Genomic DNA, 16,650 nt, shown 5'->3' with positions numbered 1-16,650 from the left:
TCTTATGTTAACAAATACAGGGGTTGAATCGGCTAAGGTAATTGTTGACAAATGACAATCAAAATGATCGAAATTGATCTATCAAATTGATACCTAACAAAAAATGTTTTAGACATTTTGAAACAAATAGAGCCAGACGCTTACACAAACGACTGGAAAATTTTCTTAGTTCACTTTGTTTCATTAAAAAACACATTCCTGTGACCGACAAAGCTTAAGACATTCGAAAAAAAAAGAAAACTTAGAAATTTATTCAAATGCAGCCAACTTCATACTTTTATTGAGATATTTTATAAGAATCAATTTATGACAATTTGTTGAATCGTCTCACGCAGAGCGGATCAAAATTCAATCCAATTTCTCTAAAAAAAAATTGATAGTCAACTATCACTTTAGCCGATTCCACCCTAGATTGGATTTTTCTTAGAAAAATAATCACAGAATGAAATCATTTTGAAGTCAATAGTTTCAATAATTCACAAGATATCAAGAATCCAATTTATGGCACTATTTTTTTTAGATCTTAATTTTCATAAAAAAAACTGACTGCTAGATTTTTATAAAAATTTAACAATTTGTCGAAAACAGTATTTTCTATAGGAAGAAATTAGTTTGAAGCCAATATCTTTAATTTTTAAAAGGATATTTAAGTTGAAAGTCAATTTTTACCAACTTTTCACGTTATTCTTCGTTGCACAAAATTATTTTGGAGATAAAATCGTTTTTTGTTCGTAAAATATTTGAGTTGACAATTATTACTTCCAGTTTATTTAATTAATACAAAAAACAGTTGATTTTTTTTCCAAATTGTATTAGTTTGGTATCACATATGATATAAATTTTAATTTGAGTAGCAAGCGTTACTGGGTCGTGAGATGTTTTTGAGAGGCCTTTCTGCAAAATTTTGTGTTATTATCTTTATAACAACATTTATTTGAAGTCGATATCTCTACTGGTTCTTGATTTGTGGACGACAAAAAAAGCTTCCCAATGTACGGCCTTCTCTCTAAAAAATCTTTTATATAGATTTTAGAGACCTTAAAACGTAGAGATATGTCAACATTTTTAATTCGACAAGTTGGACCGATTACAATAAATTCCTATGTGAAGTTAGAAAACTATGCAATCAGTGAATTTCTTTTTTGTCACGTATTTTTAATTTTTTTTTTATTTATTAAAAATAAAAAAGCAAATACAATTCGACTGGCGAAATTCATTTGTATTTTAAATTGAGGGATTATGAGATACATATTAAGATTTTTAACAAGCATGATTTTTGAAGATTATTTTTTCAGAATTTTTGAAAATCATAATTCTGACAAGTACTCCCTGATTTCAGACATAATGAAAAACGAACAAACTTTCGGTACCTATATTAAAAGATGCCTAACTCAAACACAAATATTAGAAGTACTTGATACTTAAACTTACAATCATTTCAAAGTAAGATCAAAACAGGTTAAAGCATTTTAAATATAAATTTTCAAAAGTATTGGTTGTACAAAAAGTTCAAAACCACAAACTCTTAATTCTTAAAGAATAGATAAATACCAGCTGAGAGTCATACACAACTCACAGTATAGTACCTAATTTTATAACAAAAGCTATTTTAAATTGTATGGAGAAAAATACTCTCATCGTCTTCTAATGAAATACTTAGATCTTTATAGCTATTAGTACCAATTTCCAGAACTAATATGAAGCATGTGTCTATAATATAATAATAAGTTAATGTTTTTTTTTCAAAAATTTAAGTATTTATTTTGTTTTTAATTTAACATTCCAAATATTGAACGTGAAAACTTTAAATTAAAAGAAAGAATCTAAAAATTAAAAAAAGATTACATATATGCCACAGTTAACCTACCCATGTCTACTCGTGCAACTTTTTAATTAATTTAAAAAAAATACACCAATTTTATGAAATACCAGACATTTTAATGTCCATTCGAAACACTTGCTTGGTGACATGTTAAAAAATATGGGACTTCCTTGTCATCAACGTATTATAAGTCGAACGTCAGCAAACTGAATATTAAAAAAATGGTTTACGAGCATAAAAATGCGCCAAATAAAATTAAATAATCAAAATAACATGCGTTAACTTTTTACCCCCAATATACCGAAAACATAATCAAAAAAAACTATATTTTTAATGGATTTTTTAAATTCCTAAAAATACCTATACGCATACAATATGAAACGACACACACAATCTATACCTACACAAAAAATTATAAATATATAATATTAAAATTTATATTAACCTAAATTATAACATTATTAAAAACATATTTATTATGAGTGAAAGGGAAATTCTTTCCAAGCTAATTGGTTCTAGATTCTTTTGCTTTTTCTCAAAATATAAAGTTCAAATTAAAACACATAAAATTCATTGGAACATTCCAGCTGTCAAAAATCTGAAATCTAAAATTTTGATTACAAAGTTGGAACCACAAGTAAATATCTGTGAGTACGTGGAAATATTTCCGATTTCTATTTCCAATTTACCTTACAATAAAATTACATTTCAACTAATTGGCACTGCGTCTCGCGTATATCCTTTATTCTTCATCGAATTTTTCGGATGACACTTTTTTAAAACTCGTAAGAAGCCTAAAATCGCACAATTTCCCCCAAAAATTTATCTGCATTTATTTTTAATAAAAATATACCTATGAAGATATAAAATTGAAAATATTGTATTTTGAATCTGAAAATTAAAAAGCCAAAAGGAAAACAACATTTTTCCGCTTTCATTTTTTTTTCTTCTTCTTCTTTTTGATATTTAATGAAATTTCATAAATTTTGTTTCTGATTTCGAATTTATATAAAACAAAATATTTTTTATTTCATGGATGTATTAATTCGTATAGCTATATTATTTATGTGAGATATATATACATATACACCTTGTGGTTGGTATTCCTATGATGCGATTATGATGCTGCTGTTGCGACTATACTTTCGATAGCTGTAGGGATCTTTGATTGGCCTAATGTGTCTTTGGAAATATAGAAGCTCATTTGAAGACGGTCCGTGGATACGTGCAGACATTCGTGGTAGTACCTTTTTGGTTTAACCGTGTGGCAGGACTTGGTTTGATATAATTAGTGACGCGGATTAAAATAAAAGAATAACGCACGCACGTTTAATTAGCGGTCGATTTAATTAAATCAATAAATTTATTATAATTTATTTTGAAAGTGCTCGTTGTAAAATAAAACGTTAGTGACTCATTATTTAATTTCGGAAACAAAAATATTAGAAGGATATTAACTAATAATATACTTTCCTTCCAGTATTTTTCTTCCTCTTCCCAAAATTTTTAATAACCTAAATATTTTAAAGAAAATATTAAAATAAATTAAAAATTATTTCTAATTTTAAGTGTTTTTATTTTATTTTGTTTTTTAATTGAAAAAAAAAATTGTTAAATCAATCAAAATATTGTGATTAAACGTTATTTAAAATAAAAACTATTGAAATAAAAACAAATCATGTTCAATTGGGCCCATCACTTACAAAAACCCAAAGAAGCAACGTGGGAAGAATATTCACTATTCTACCATCAAAAATATCATCAAATCACTGTTTCGGAATTTGATCGTCACGAAAGAACGCCCTTTTATTTTAATGAAGCAGTCATTCCAGAAAATGAAGAACTAGATGGTTTGGATTTTACACCATTAAATTTTAAAACGGCATATTTTATTAGAACACATCAAGGTAAAATCAAAAATCAAAAACCAAAAAAACAAAAATATTTCAAAAACTACACGCGCACACACACATGCGAAGGCACATATATTTTGTGTTTTTTTTTTTTGAAAATGAAAAAAATTAATTTTATGTTAGAATTTATATAAGAAGACATATTTTCTTTTTGTTGCATAATCTATAAATTTATGAATTTATTTTTGGTTATCCATAAATATGAATATATTTGTTAATTTGTTTTTTCTCATATTTATAAATGATAAAAATCTAGAAAGTTTTACTTTTGATTTCAATATTTTTTTTAAATGCTTTCAAAAAAGTTTTTTATTATTCTTTTATGAATTTTAGGACCTCTTTTTCACATAATTTTTAATATCAATAAGTTTTCATATTTTTCATTTATATTTAATTATTTGTGCTTGATGATGAAAATTCAGTTTTAAATTTTATATATTTCAATCTTATTTTTCTCAAAATTAGATTTTGTGGACAGTTTTTTTTCGGTATTTTTTGGGGTTTTTTACACAATACAACTAAATAATTTTGTTTGCTTTGAAGAACTTCACGTGGCATATTTGAACCTTTTTTCTTTGAAAAGTCATTAGTTCTCTCTCTTAAATATATTATTCAAAGTACATAGTAATATTTTTATAATGTCTTTTTAATGATCTAGTAAAATTCATAGACATTTTGGAGATTTTTTAAAGAAAACAATTAACACTTTCAAAAACAGTGATGGAGTTTGTGAAAAAATGATTTCCCCTTTTATGGGAGTCAACATGTTTTGCACAATGCCTTAATATTAAATGTCGATGCAAGAAAACAAGATTTTTGAAGACGTTATAACAATATACTTTTCATGAAATTATTCCCGAACAATCCGCACATTGGCGGCTGTATGTCCTAAAATACCATCTTGGAATCGACTGCATTGCCATAAGCCTTTTATCTTCAACGTGGTCAAAAGAAAAAAGGCTTAGAATGTGGTCTCTGAGGTGAAAATGCCCCCCATCTCTGAAGATGATTTTTCGATAACAATCCGAAAAATGTTGATGATAACAAGAACCCAATTTACAAAGAAACGACGACGTTAATGGGAGATCGATAAATTTTATTTCTTGTGTTCACTAAATACTAGAGCCTTAAATTCTCAGTCTTTATACAAAATACGTTGTTAAATGTCTTTCGTGGAATTCCATATTCTAGGCGCCAGTTATAGCTATCATTGAAATCGATCCGGAAAAATGTTTGAATCAATATTTGACAGTGTTTCCTTTTAATAAGAAACACAAATTATGTACTGATCGATCGATCGGAAATCACGCAAAGAATGTTTTTTGAGAAAAAAAAAGTGAAGTTGCGCATTTATTTTTCTCTAAAAATGCGACCTGCCAAAAAATTGCAATGTTTGTTTTCAATGATGAAACCCAATGATAGATATAACTGGCGCCAAAGATCGACGAGAAAACGACGTGGGACTACATAAGCACCACGCACATGGTCTAGTAATTTAAATTACTTACTTGACATATTCCCACCAGTTTCACTTTTGCGGACGAAGAAGGTGATTCACGACGACCTAAAGTGCATTAGTTTCGCGAACTGTGGCTACAAAAATATCAATATTTTCGAGGTGAATTTTACAAATATTAATGCATTGTGGGAGCGTTTAACGTTCTTATTTTCTTAACGCCTCGGAGGGTTTGAATGTCAAAACCTCTTATTGAAAAACAATTTGTGTTGAGCTAAGAATATTCATATTAGTTAAGCAGTTCAGACTTTATTCCAAAATCTAAGACTGTATTTTAACGCTTAGGTATAAAATTAAAAATGTTAACGCTCAATGGAATTGTATTTTGTGACTTTAAGGAAATAAAAAGATCAACATAAAAAGTACATAGATTTACCTGTGTGTTGATTCTCTATACGAGAAGCTATGAAAAATAAAATTCTCAAATCTTAATTTCTGTCAATTTTATGACTTAACTTGAACTCGACCGCATTTTGGACTAAAATGCATTCAAAATGAGTACAGAAACCATCCTCGTTCTCGAACCAATTTAATAAGCCTCTTGCGAGGAATTGACAAATCCTCCAAGAGTAATTCTGTATTTTGTTGGAAAATCTATAAATAATATAGCAGGATTTTACACAAATAACAAAAACAATATCCAAAGCATGAATACTACCGATAAAAGTTAAAGTAGAATCTTACTACGGATGGGTTTTTGACATTTATACGAGTCTCAAATGAATCTTGTGTAATTTCGTTCTCAAATGTTGGTATAACTGATATTGCATTCGTAACTCAATGGCAGTGTTCGTTGAGTAGTAGTGCATTTGGAATCATGTGTTTTTCATTTGCGACAAAAAAAAATCAATTTGTTACTGCTGATTTAATTTATTTTTTTTCTAAGAAAATGGACTAACTGGGCTTATTTTGCAAGAATACAAAAGACAATTAAGTTTTTATATTTTTCGACTAAAGGTATCTATATCTCAGTTTAGATTCAATAAATGTTTTAGGTGTGAATATTTAAAAATTATTTAGTATGACAGCACTTTCTAAAATGCAAATGGTGTTTCGATATTTCTTATAAAGTGCAAGTGAAATAGTTTGATTCGTGTTAAACAATGAAGAAGTGAATAGTTCAGCAACACATTAGAATACTCTATCTACTCCATGTGCATTTTTCTTTAATTTGATCAAAAACAAAACTATAGCTATTTTTTTTAAAACAATCTGTACCAACTCCTCCACACAGGTTTTTCTTCACAAATCTTTGAACCGACTCTAATCCCTGACCGGTATCGTTATAGTTATATAAACAATTGAGACGAGATTCAAGTTTGCTTTAATGCCATATGTTAATGTAGTAGTCAACGAACAAACCCCCTTCTTAAGGTTTTATTTAATGCCAAATAGAACTTTTTTTATAGAATCATAATCTTCCGATGTTTCATTACGATTTCTTCTTGAAAATTGTCCATTTTTTTTTTTTTGATTTTAACAAAACTTTCTTCTATTTGTGTGTTGTTTTTTATTATTATTCTGACAGATCTTCTTTTAGTTGTACCAATTTTTAAATACACAAATCTGGCTACTGCCGATGCATTTTCTTGGGAATTTTCTACTATACTCATTTATAGAATGCCAAAAAACACGGGTAATGTTTCGAAAATGGTTTTTACTTTTTTGTTTGTTTTTATACTGTGCGCGCACTTAAGGGGATATGAATACCCTAATAATGATTAAATATAGTCCGAGCAATTAGGACAAGATGCTAATTGGTTTTGAATGTCTGGACATTGTAATGAGCCTAGTAAAGCATTAAAAATTAAACTGATGGGTATTCCTCGCAGTACAGGTATAACGATAGAATTTCCTAGGGGAAGAGCATTCTTAATAAAAAAAAAACGATAAAACAATGGTAGGCATGGGACTTTGCGGTGGTGTTCAAGAGAAGCAAATGTCTCATTAAGACATTATTCTTATGCTTATACTATTTATCCAGCTTCACTCTAAACAGATCCAAGAGCAGGATTGATACATTTAAAATTTAAAAAAATTGTTAGAAATGCTAATTATAAAACCTATAATTAACTCTTACGATTAAATAAAATCAATGTCTTAGTTTCATGGTTTAACCATTTTTAAACTCATTAGCCATACAACATATTTGATAATATATCAGTACAATATTTATAAATACGTTCATTTATACCAGTTTTATATTATTCAGTTTATTTAAAATCAATTTTTGTTTACTGTGTCATTCGTTTTCTAAGGTAAAATTCTAAAATGATTTCAAAAAACATGTATTAAAAAAATCCTTTGATCTGAAAAATAAATCTAAACACAAAGTCCAGAAATATACCTATGGGTATATTTGGATATAAATACGCTTTGAAAATTGATAAATAAATTCAATTCCATAAAATGAGCCGAAAATCATTTCTCCCAGGTGTTGAAAAACTTCTAAAAAAGAATTGAAAATTCAAATGAATAATTTGAATTTTCATGTATTACATATCTCATGACAGGTAGACCTTATGTCTGAAAATATTTTATTTAGAAAACCAAAATTGAATTCCGAAAAAAAAACTTATTTGTTCTAAATCAGGGGCGTGTGTCCGCTGTCAACAAAAATCAAACAAAAACATTTGTTTAATTTGTTGTTTCTAATTTCTTTTGTGACAAAAGAAAATAAATAAATACACACTTTTTTCTTAACATATTGTCTAAGCTAAAATAATTTTTCGTTTGAAAAAACAAAAATCAAACAAAATACAAATACAAATTGATTTTTAGAATTTTTAAAATAATAATCTCATTTATAATTCTAAATTTTACTCAGGTGTACTGGGATCAGTTGTGACGAATTTTGGTTAGCAAAATTTAAATAAATTCAAATTAGTTATCTTATTTCTATTTTTGTAAAAAGTCTTTGTCTTAAACTTCTTTTTAAAATTAATATCAGATTATAGAATTCAATTTTATCTTTTTATTTTTTGTTATAAAGAGCCAAAGTTTCATATTCCTTAAACAATGTGGTTATTAATTATAGCTAAAGTTGCCAAATATTTGCAGAAAAATTATATCAATAAATAGTTTGAATTTAGTACCAAGCATCGCCAGTAAATCGAAGCTTTATAAAAAAGTTCTTTGTCAGAATAAAATAAAATTGTATCTTATTTATTTCATTTGCGTCACCAAATTCATTATGAAGCATTTAGCAAGATTAGATAATATTTCAGAAATTTCCCAATTTTATTTCTAGTAAATTCCTGATGGTTAAAAAATACAATATTATGATATTTGTCAGATATTAATATTAATTTTCATTCCATGTTCATTTTTATGAAATAAATTATTAATAAACTTTGAAAAGAAATAATGAGAATTCATTTTTAGCATAATTTGTTTTAATTTTAAATTATTAATTATTGGAGGAAAATTAATTTAGAAAATTAATTTAGAAAAACCAATTTGAATCGAAAACTGTCAACAAAAAGCTTTTAGTCATTTCTCTTCTTTGAAATAACGTTAATGGCTGTTTAAACTAGGGAAACCTTCAATGTTTTATGTTCTTATTATACGCTCAGTTTCAGAAATTAAGTAGTTAGAGGTTAAATTTAAAACAAATTATTGTGAGCATTTTTAGAAAAGGATAATTATATCTAATGAAAAATAATGAAACATTCTCAAACAAAATTATAATTTTTGAAAGATTTACTAGAACATTAACATTTAATTTATTTTTAATCATTTTGTTAATTTTAAAAGATCTTACAGTTAACTCAAGTCAAATCCGGGAAATTTATTCTTACGTAATTTCCGCTTAATTGCACCTCGCTTAATTGATTGCCTCGCTAAATTGACATACAAAATCAAAAATTTCCCATTCTACACATACTCGTACCACAGCTGTTCTTCGGTTAATAGAACCCCGTTTAGTTTAATTATTCGCTTAATTGAGCTTAAGAAAATGCAACTAACAAACTGAAACAAACCACAATCAACAAATGCATTAAGAATCGAAGTAACTTTTTGTAACTTGAAAGCACTGAAATTGGCAGCACTACGTACTTTATAACAAATTTCAAAATATCAGCTCCCTGTTATTTGCAAATTCAGTTTTGATTGTCGCTTCGTCAGTGGCTTTTCGCTTTATTGAAAAGGTTGGTCAATTAAACGGGCTTCTGTTTTTGAAACACCTATATCAAATCAAATGGGGTGGCGCAATAGTCCGTTGTGAACCAGGGCCTAGTGACTTACAACTCTCAACCATTCCTGTGTGCGAGTACTGTTGTCAGGAATGGAAGGGACCTACAATTTTGGGCCGAATCCGAACGGCTAGTTTGAGAAGGCACTTTTTCATGACAAGAATTACTCTTGAAGGATTTGTCAATTCCTCGCAAGAGGCAGTACCCGCGAAAATTATTTTTTTAAATTAAGGTGGCACAGGCAGGGATTGAACCCAGACCCTTTGCATGACAGTCCAACGCACTAACCATCATGCTACGGGTACTACAAACACCTATATAGTTAGCCGAAAAATATGGCAAAATGGCCAGTGCACTTTAAGCGTGAATACTGTAGACAAATTATTAAATGAGAATAGCCAAGGTTAAGGGTTTATTCCTTGGACTCACTACAAAATGTTACTAATGCAGGGTTCGGCAAAAAGATCTCCCATATTTTAAAAGTGAACGCCGTGAAGTGTGTGCTGTGGCTCCATATTGTTGGAATCACACTTCTTTGTGGTTCCTATTATACTGATTTAAGTTTGGTTGGAGGAAGGTCTCAATCATGTGACAGTAGCGATCCGCAACTGAAATACGGATATATTCCTCTACGACAAATGCGCGATGCTCACCGTGCAACGCCATTATGGTTGCTAAAAATGGCACGTAGACCTCTATCTATCTATACCTGGAATACAATTTTTTGTATAAATAGCTTTAAATATAAATGTTTAAAAATACGGGAGGTTTTTTGGCGGACCCTGTACAACAGATTTTCTGCTAAATAAAGTTGGTTTAGAGAAAAGTAAGAATACTTGTTTTGAATATAGAAAATACTTACACGAGGATTGTTATTTTAAATTTGCATACATTTAATAATGGATTATAAAATTATTGAATTTTAAAATTGTTTTAAATTAATTTTTATAAATCGGCAATAATTTAGGTACGAGTAAACGTTTGCGTTTGATAACTAGAAATTAGCTGGAAACAGCTCAAGTTTCCGAAACTAGTTGAACGTGTCAATCTTTCAAACAGAGGGCTTTATGTAGACGTCACTTATGCTATTTCATAAACATTCTGTATCTTAACATTCTAAATCACGATTTAAGTCTTATTTCGTAGTTTTTTAGTAGAACATGTGACATTCCGCGTATATGATGAGGATTGATTTTTCTTGAACTGTCATTGTGAAGATAATAATGCCCATGTTCTGCGTTTCACATATTGTGAATACACTTTGCGAAAGTGAATTTGGGTGTTCCACAATTCGTTATCGTGAATTAGATTTTCGAAGATGCAAATGGATGTTCTGTATTTCGGTTTGTTCCATTTTTTAACACATTCATATCACATTTTTTATTTGTGTGAACTGATCTTTGATAGCTTCCTTCTGCTAGCAATCGGAAGGTAGTTCTTGAATTTAAGGTATCATAAAAGGTTCTATTTCACTTAGAACTTATAAAAAAGCGTCTTTGCTTAATCTAAAATCACAATAAAAACTTAAAAGAGGAAATCAAGAATTAACTTTATTTATCAGAACAATTCTACATAATTTTTACACATTACATTAGATGTAGATCAAATATATTTGATTTGTCTCGCAAAATTCATCTTCTTATTTTTTCATTTTGAAATAATTTGTAGATCGTTAAAAAGTTTCGTTTTTAACTCCTTTATTCAAATCGGCATAAAAGCAAGATATTACAAATTACAGATCAATAAGTAAAGTTTTGGCCATGCCTAAACTATATTCACAGTTTTTGACAAACTATTTGACCGTCTGAATCAAAGGGTGCTTTTACATAAAGTGTTTTCGCTTTGATTTCATTTGAAGCTATTGAGTTGGTTAAAATACTATAGGATCCAGATAGTAAATATAGAAGACTGTTGTTCTGATAGTAAATGTGTCCCATTTGGTGTCCCTCAAGGTAGTCATTTAGGTCCATTATTGTTTCTATTATTTATAAATGATATACATGTATCTTCTTCATGTCTTTTATTTGCAGATGATCTAAAATAAAGTAAATCAGATAAAGTATTTATCAGATTGTCACTTATATATACTTCTTAAAGATTTGTTTAAATTTACTGAATAGTGTCAAAGTAATGACAACCATCTCAATGTTTCCAAATGTCAAGTTTTTTCCTGTTTCAGGCCCAATACGCCTATTCTTTTCTATTATGAATTTAATGATGTACGATTAGAACGCGTTGATCTTTAAAAATATCTAGTAATAGCCTTAGATGTAAAACTCTCACTACTGCAAAATATTAATTATATATAGCCAATAAGGCCAATTAAATGATCGGTTTTTTATGGAGAAACCCAAGAGAAAAATTCCCTTAAGTCTCTGCGAAGATCTGTTTTGAATTACTCGAGTATAGTTTAGAATCCGATTTATAGAAACTCATGTAATTAAATTAAGAGAGTTCAAAAAAGATATATGATCTATAAATTAAACTATCGAATTGAATTGCCAACTTACCGAATAACAAGGTATTTGTTATTCGGTATCAAATTTCTAGATTTGTGATTCTAATATATTATACGGATTTTTTCATCGTACTAACTTTGGCCTAAATGAGGCAATTACTCGTTGCAACAGGGAAACTAATGCTATTTCTTATAGAATAGACATTTTCAGAAACTGTTCTAGAGAAGCTTTTATATTATATGTTTTAAATAAAATAAATATAGAGCTTTATTGATGATTGATAAATATATAAATAAATAATGGAACAATAATAAATCAGCATTTTTAAAGAAATCAGTTTTAGACAGTTTTGGATTAAACATAAACTGATTTATTTTAACAACCGAAATAATAATTATGTTAACTTTTGGGGCATGTTTCTTGAATTAGCTGTTTTTTAGAGTTATTTATAGAACAATATAATTAATTATCTGTAGTAATCTAAAAAGAAAACAACTTGTTCATTGCAATCAAACCAAACATTGGAATCAAAGTAAGTGTCAGTTATATCATTCCGCAGACCCGAATCGGGAACAGAAAAACAACCTATGTAGTCCTTCATAAAACTATTTCTTAAACATGAGTCTTTTGATTTCACACATCGTCAAACATTATAGTTGACACATTTAGATTAATTTTTCAAAAGTACATCTTTAAAATCTTTCCCGATCATAACAGGAAGCTTCTACATGATGAAACTTATACTTACTAATAGATTCCCATGTTAGAAGGTATTACAGTGCAACACGGATATGAGGAAGTCAAAAAACACTAGTGGCCTAATCGCATCAGGTTCTTAAAGTAGAGTTCAGGGACAAAAAATTGTATAAAGACGAAAAGTATATGTTTCTGACTTCGAGATGTCTTCGTCATTTCTAGAAATCCTCATGAGTTATAGGTCTTCATTTGAAGTTTTGAAAAAAATTTTATTGAATGTTTTCATGGTTTTGGAAATTATACTTTTTGGATGTAATTTTGAATCCTGATTTCAACTTCAATTTCTGATCACATATTAAAAGTACCTGTTTTATATTTTTTCAATAAATTCTTGATGTTATAAAAACTAAAATGTTACCTTTTTTTATTAAAAACAGTTTTAGCAAAATGGTTCAGCGTTTAATTAAGATTTTTGCAAGACAATTGAAATCTTTTAACCTACTAATATTTTTCGAAAATTGTATTTTATGTGTTTATTTCAAATTTTTAAAAAAAATATCTTGAAAACTTCAATTTTTTGACAAATTTGAAGTCGAATTTGAATTAAGACAATTAAGACCATCATAACCTATCAAAAAATGCAATTTGATTGAACGGCACAAAATTTCGTTGACCAATAAACTCCAAGAAATGACTTTCTTGGATCAAAGTTTTTCTTAGATTCATCTAAAAAAAATTGTAAATTTAAGAAAACAGTCTTTAATATATTTGTAAAATACTGTAAATACATCTATCTTCTATAATATAGTCCCTAACAAATTTCCCGCAATTTAATTGGCAACAACTCCCAAATGACATAGATCATTAATTTGCATGAAACATCACCAAAGAGATCATGCCACACAAGTCCCGGCTCTCAACTATTTTAGTCCTATTTCCGGTTTCGGTTTGCAACGAATCAGAGTACGCATTTCATTTGAAATGATTTATGATGATAGGTACTTTATAAAGATTGCAAATCAGCAATCAAGTAGGTACCTCACCTACTCCCAAAAGCGGATTCATATATGAGGTGAAAACTCCTGCAAGAATATTCTCTTGAAAATTAATTTAAAAAACAACCAACCAACAAAAAAGAAATACAACTTTTGAAATTCGATTTTATTTTTGGATTTTCTTATAGAAACCATATGGGGTACATTATTTGTAACGGTTGAGAGATATTAATTGAACACTTGATTATGACAATCTGTGTGTTTGTTTTTTTAAGTGAAAATGTTTATTTTAATTTTTTATTTGATTTTATTGGGAAATTAAATTTGGGTGGGTGTTGATTAATGAAATATCTTTTTGTTTTTAAAACCATAAGCATGTACAATCCGGGTCAATGGGTGATAATGGGAGGCAACTTAGAGTCATGAAAAAAACATATCCCTAAAACATATTTTGATGGTTATTTATTATTACTATATAACATTTAAAAATGAAATAAAAATATGCTATATTAGTGTTTACTGCCACTGAAATTACTTTAATGAAACGTTTTTGAAAATGAATATGAGCATAGAAAGACGCCCGTCACGTGGCTGGCGCGTATTTATTGAAAAATGTCTCCATGTTTAAACTAAAATAAGTTCGGAGTAGCTTAAAATTTAAAATAGAGAGCCTTATATTATTTGTCCAACTAATCACCGTTAATTAAAAATTTCATTAAACGTTACTAAAAACAATGAACTAATGAAAACAATTTTATTTTATAGCTGAAGTAAAAATGCCAAGTGGAAAAGTTGATCAACCCGTCATTGAAGACAACCGTGATGGTACCGTTTCGATTAAATACGATCCCAAGGAGGAAGGTATTCACGAACTAGTTGTCAAGTACAATGGAGAACAAGTTCAAGGTACGGCTTACAAGAATTCCCTTCCATCAAAGACCTTTTACCTAACATTTTTTTATCCAATTTTTCAAAACTAAGGTTCACCTTACAAATTCCATGTTGATTCGATTTCATCTGGCTACGTTACGGCATACGGCCCTGGTTTAACCCATGGTGTATCTGGAGAGCCATGCAACTTCACCATTTCCACCAAGGGTGCTGGTGCAGGCGGTCTTTCTCTAGCTGTTGAAGGACCTAGCAAGGCTGATGTAAGCTACTCTCAACACACGTTTACCTTTGACAATTTCTAACTTTTGTACTTTTGTTCTTTTCCCTTAGATTCGTTACCATGACAACAAAGATGGTACAGTTTCAGTGACATACCTTCCCACTGCTCCTGGTGAATACCAAATTGCAGTTCGTTTCGGTGATAAGAACATCAAGGGATCACCATTCTTTGCCAAAATCACTGGTGAAGGTCGCAAACGTAATCAAATTTCCGTTGGTTCCTGCTCGGAAGTCACACTCCCAGGTCAGGTCACCGATGATGATTTGAGGGCATTGAATGCCTCTATTCAAGCTCCTGGAGGTCTTGAGGAACCATGTTTCTTGAAGCGTATGCCAAGCGGTAATATTGGCATTTCCTTTACTCCCCGTGAAACTGGTGAGCACATGGTGTCGGTAAAACGTATGGGCAAGCATATCCCGAACTCACCATTCAAGGTGACCGTTTGTGAGCGTGAAGTCGGTGATGCCAAGAAAGTGAAAGTATCTGGCAAGGGACTGGAAGAGGGTAAAACTCATGCGGATAACATTTTTGCCGTCGACACTCGCAATGCTGGTTATGGTGGTCTTTCGCTGTCAATTGAAGGTCCCAGCAAAGCTGAGATTCAGTGTACCGATCAGGATGATGGAACTTTGAGTATCTCCTACAAGCCCACCGAACCTGGGTACTATATTGTAAATTTGAAGTTCGCCGATCATCATGTCGAGGGATCGCCGTTTACTGTCAAGGTAACAGGTGAAGGTTCAAACCGAAAGCGTGAGAAGATTCAGCGTGAGCGTGATGCAGTGCCACTCACTGAAATCGGAAGTCAGTGCAAGTTGACCTTCAAGATGCCTGGTATCACATCCTTTGATTTGGCAGCTTGTGTCACCTCTCCCAGCAATGTCACTGAAGACGCTGAAATCCAAGAAGTCGAAGACGGACTCTACTCTGTTCACTTCGTTCCAAAAGAACTTGGAATCCACACTGTGTCTGTGCGTTACAAGGAAATGCACATTCCCGGATCACCCTTCCAGTTCACAGTTGGTCCTCTTAGGGACTTTGGTTCCCATTTAGTAAAGGCTGGCGGTCCTGGTTTGGAACGTGGTCAAGTTGGTGCACCATCCGAATTTAATGTTTGGACTCGTGAAGCTGGTGGTGGCTCCCTTGCAATTTCAGTTGAAGGACCTAGCAAGGCCGAAATTGAATTCAAGGACCGCAAGGACGGTTCCTGCGATGTCTCCTACAAAGTCACCGAACCCGGCGAGTACCGTGTTGGATTAAAATTCAATGACCGCCATATTCCAGACTCACCCTACAAGGTGTACATTTCCCCAGAGCAAGGCGACGCCCACAAGCTTGAAGTCCAACAATTCCCACAAGGAAATATTCAAGCTGATGCACCATACCAATTTATGGTTCGCAAGAACGGCGCCAAGGGTGAGCTCGATGCTAAGATTGTTGCCCCATCGGGTACCGATGATGATTGCTTCATCCAGGTGATTGACAGCGAAATGTACTCTGTTCGTTTCTACCCGCGCGAAAACGGAATCCATGCAATTCACGTTAAGTTCAATGGAGTCCACATACCCGGATCGCCATTCAGAATCAAGGTTGGCAAGGACGTAGCTGATCCAGCTTGTGTGCATGCCACCGGATTGGGCTTGGAGGAAGTTAAAACCGGACACAAGGCCGACTTCATTATTAATACTTGCAATGCTGGTGTTGGTTCGTTATCTGTCACAATTGATGGTCCCTCGAAGGTGTGCCTTGATTGTACGGAAGTCGAGGAGGGCTACAAGTGTAGATACACACCCCTCCTGCCTGGTGACTACTATGCTTCAATCAAGTATAACAACATGCACATCGTTGGATCACCTTTCAAGATCAACTGCACAGGTAAGGA

At 30.9% G+C, this 16,650-nt stretch overlaps 1 protein-coding gene across 10 annotated transcripts in view; it reads left to right on the top strand.

The window, feature by feature from the left end:
• LOC129942109 (filamin-A) overlaps positions 1-16,650 on the top strand; it is a 126,825-nt gene that overhangs the window by 108,948 nt on the left and 1,227 nt on the right. For 6 of the 10 annotated variants that reach the window (XM_056050911.1, XM_056050910.1, XM_056050908.1 and 3 more), the window contains 3 exons: positions 14,363-14,503; positions 14,579-14,748; positions 14,819-16,643. In XM_056050911.1, coding sequence (XP_055906886.1) covers positions 14,363-14,503; positions 14,579-14,748; positions 14,819-16,643 — 2,136 coding nt within the window. Of the gene's footprint in view, positions 1-3,025; positions 3,228-3,391; positions 3,730-14,362; positions 14,504-14,578; positions 14,749-14,818; positions 16,644-16,650 lie in introns of those variants that run through there. The other 4 variants (XM_056050917.1, XM_056050916.1, XM_056050914.1 and 1 more) reach the window with 4 other exon arrangements.

Source organism: Eupeodes corollae, chromosome 1 (assembly GCF_945859685.1).
Source record: "Eupeodes corollae chromosome 1, idEupCoro1.1, whole genome shotgun sequence".
NCBI lineage: Eukaryota > Metazoa > Arthropoda > Insecta > Diptera > Syrphidae > Eupeodes > Eupeodes corollae.
The sequence above is the reverse complement of the archived record's forward strand: the minus strand, read 5'-3'. Positions and strand labels throughout refer to the sequence as shown.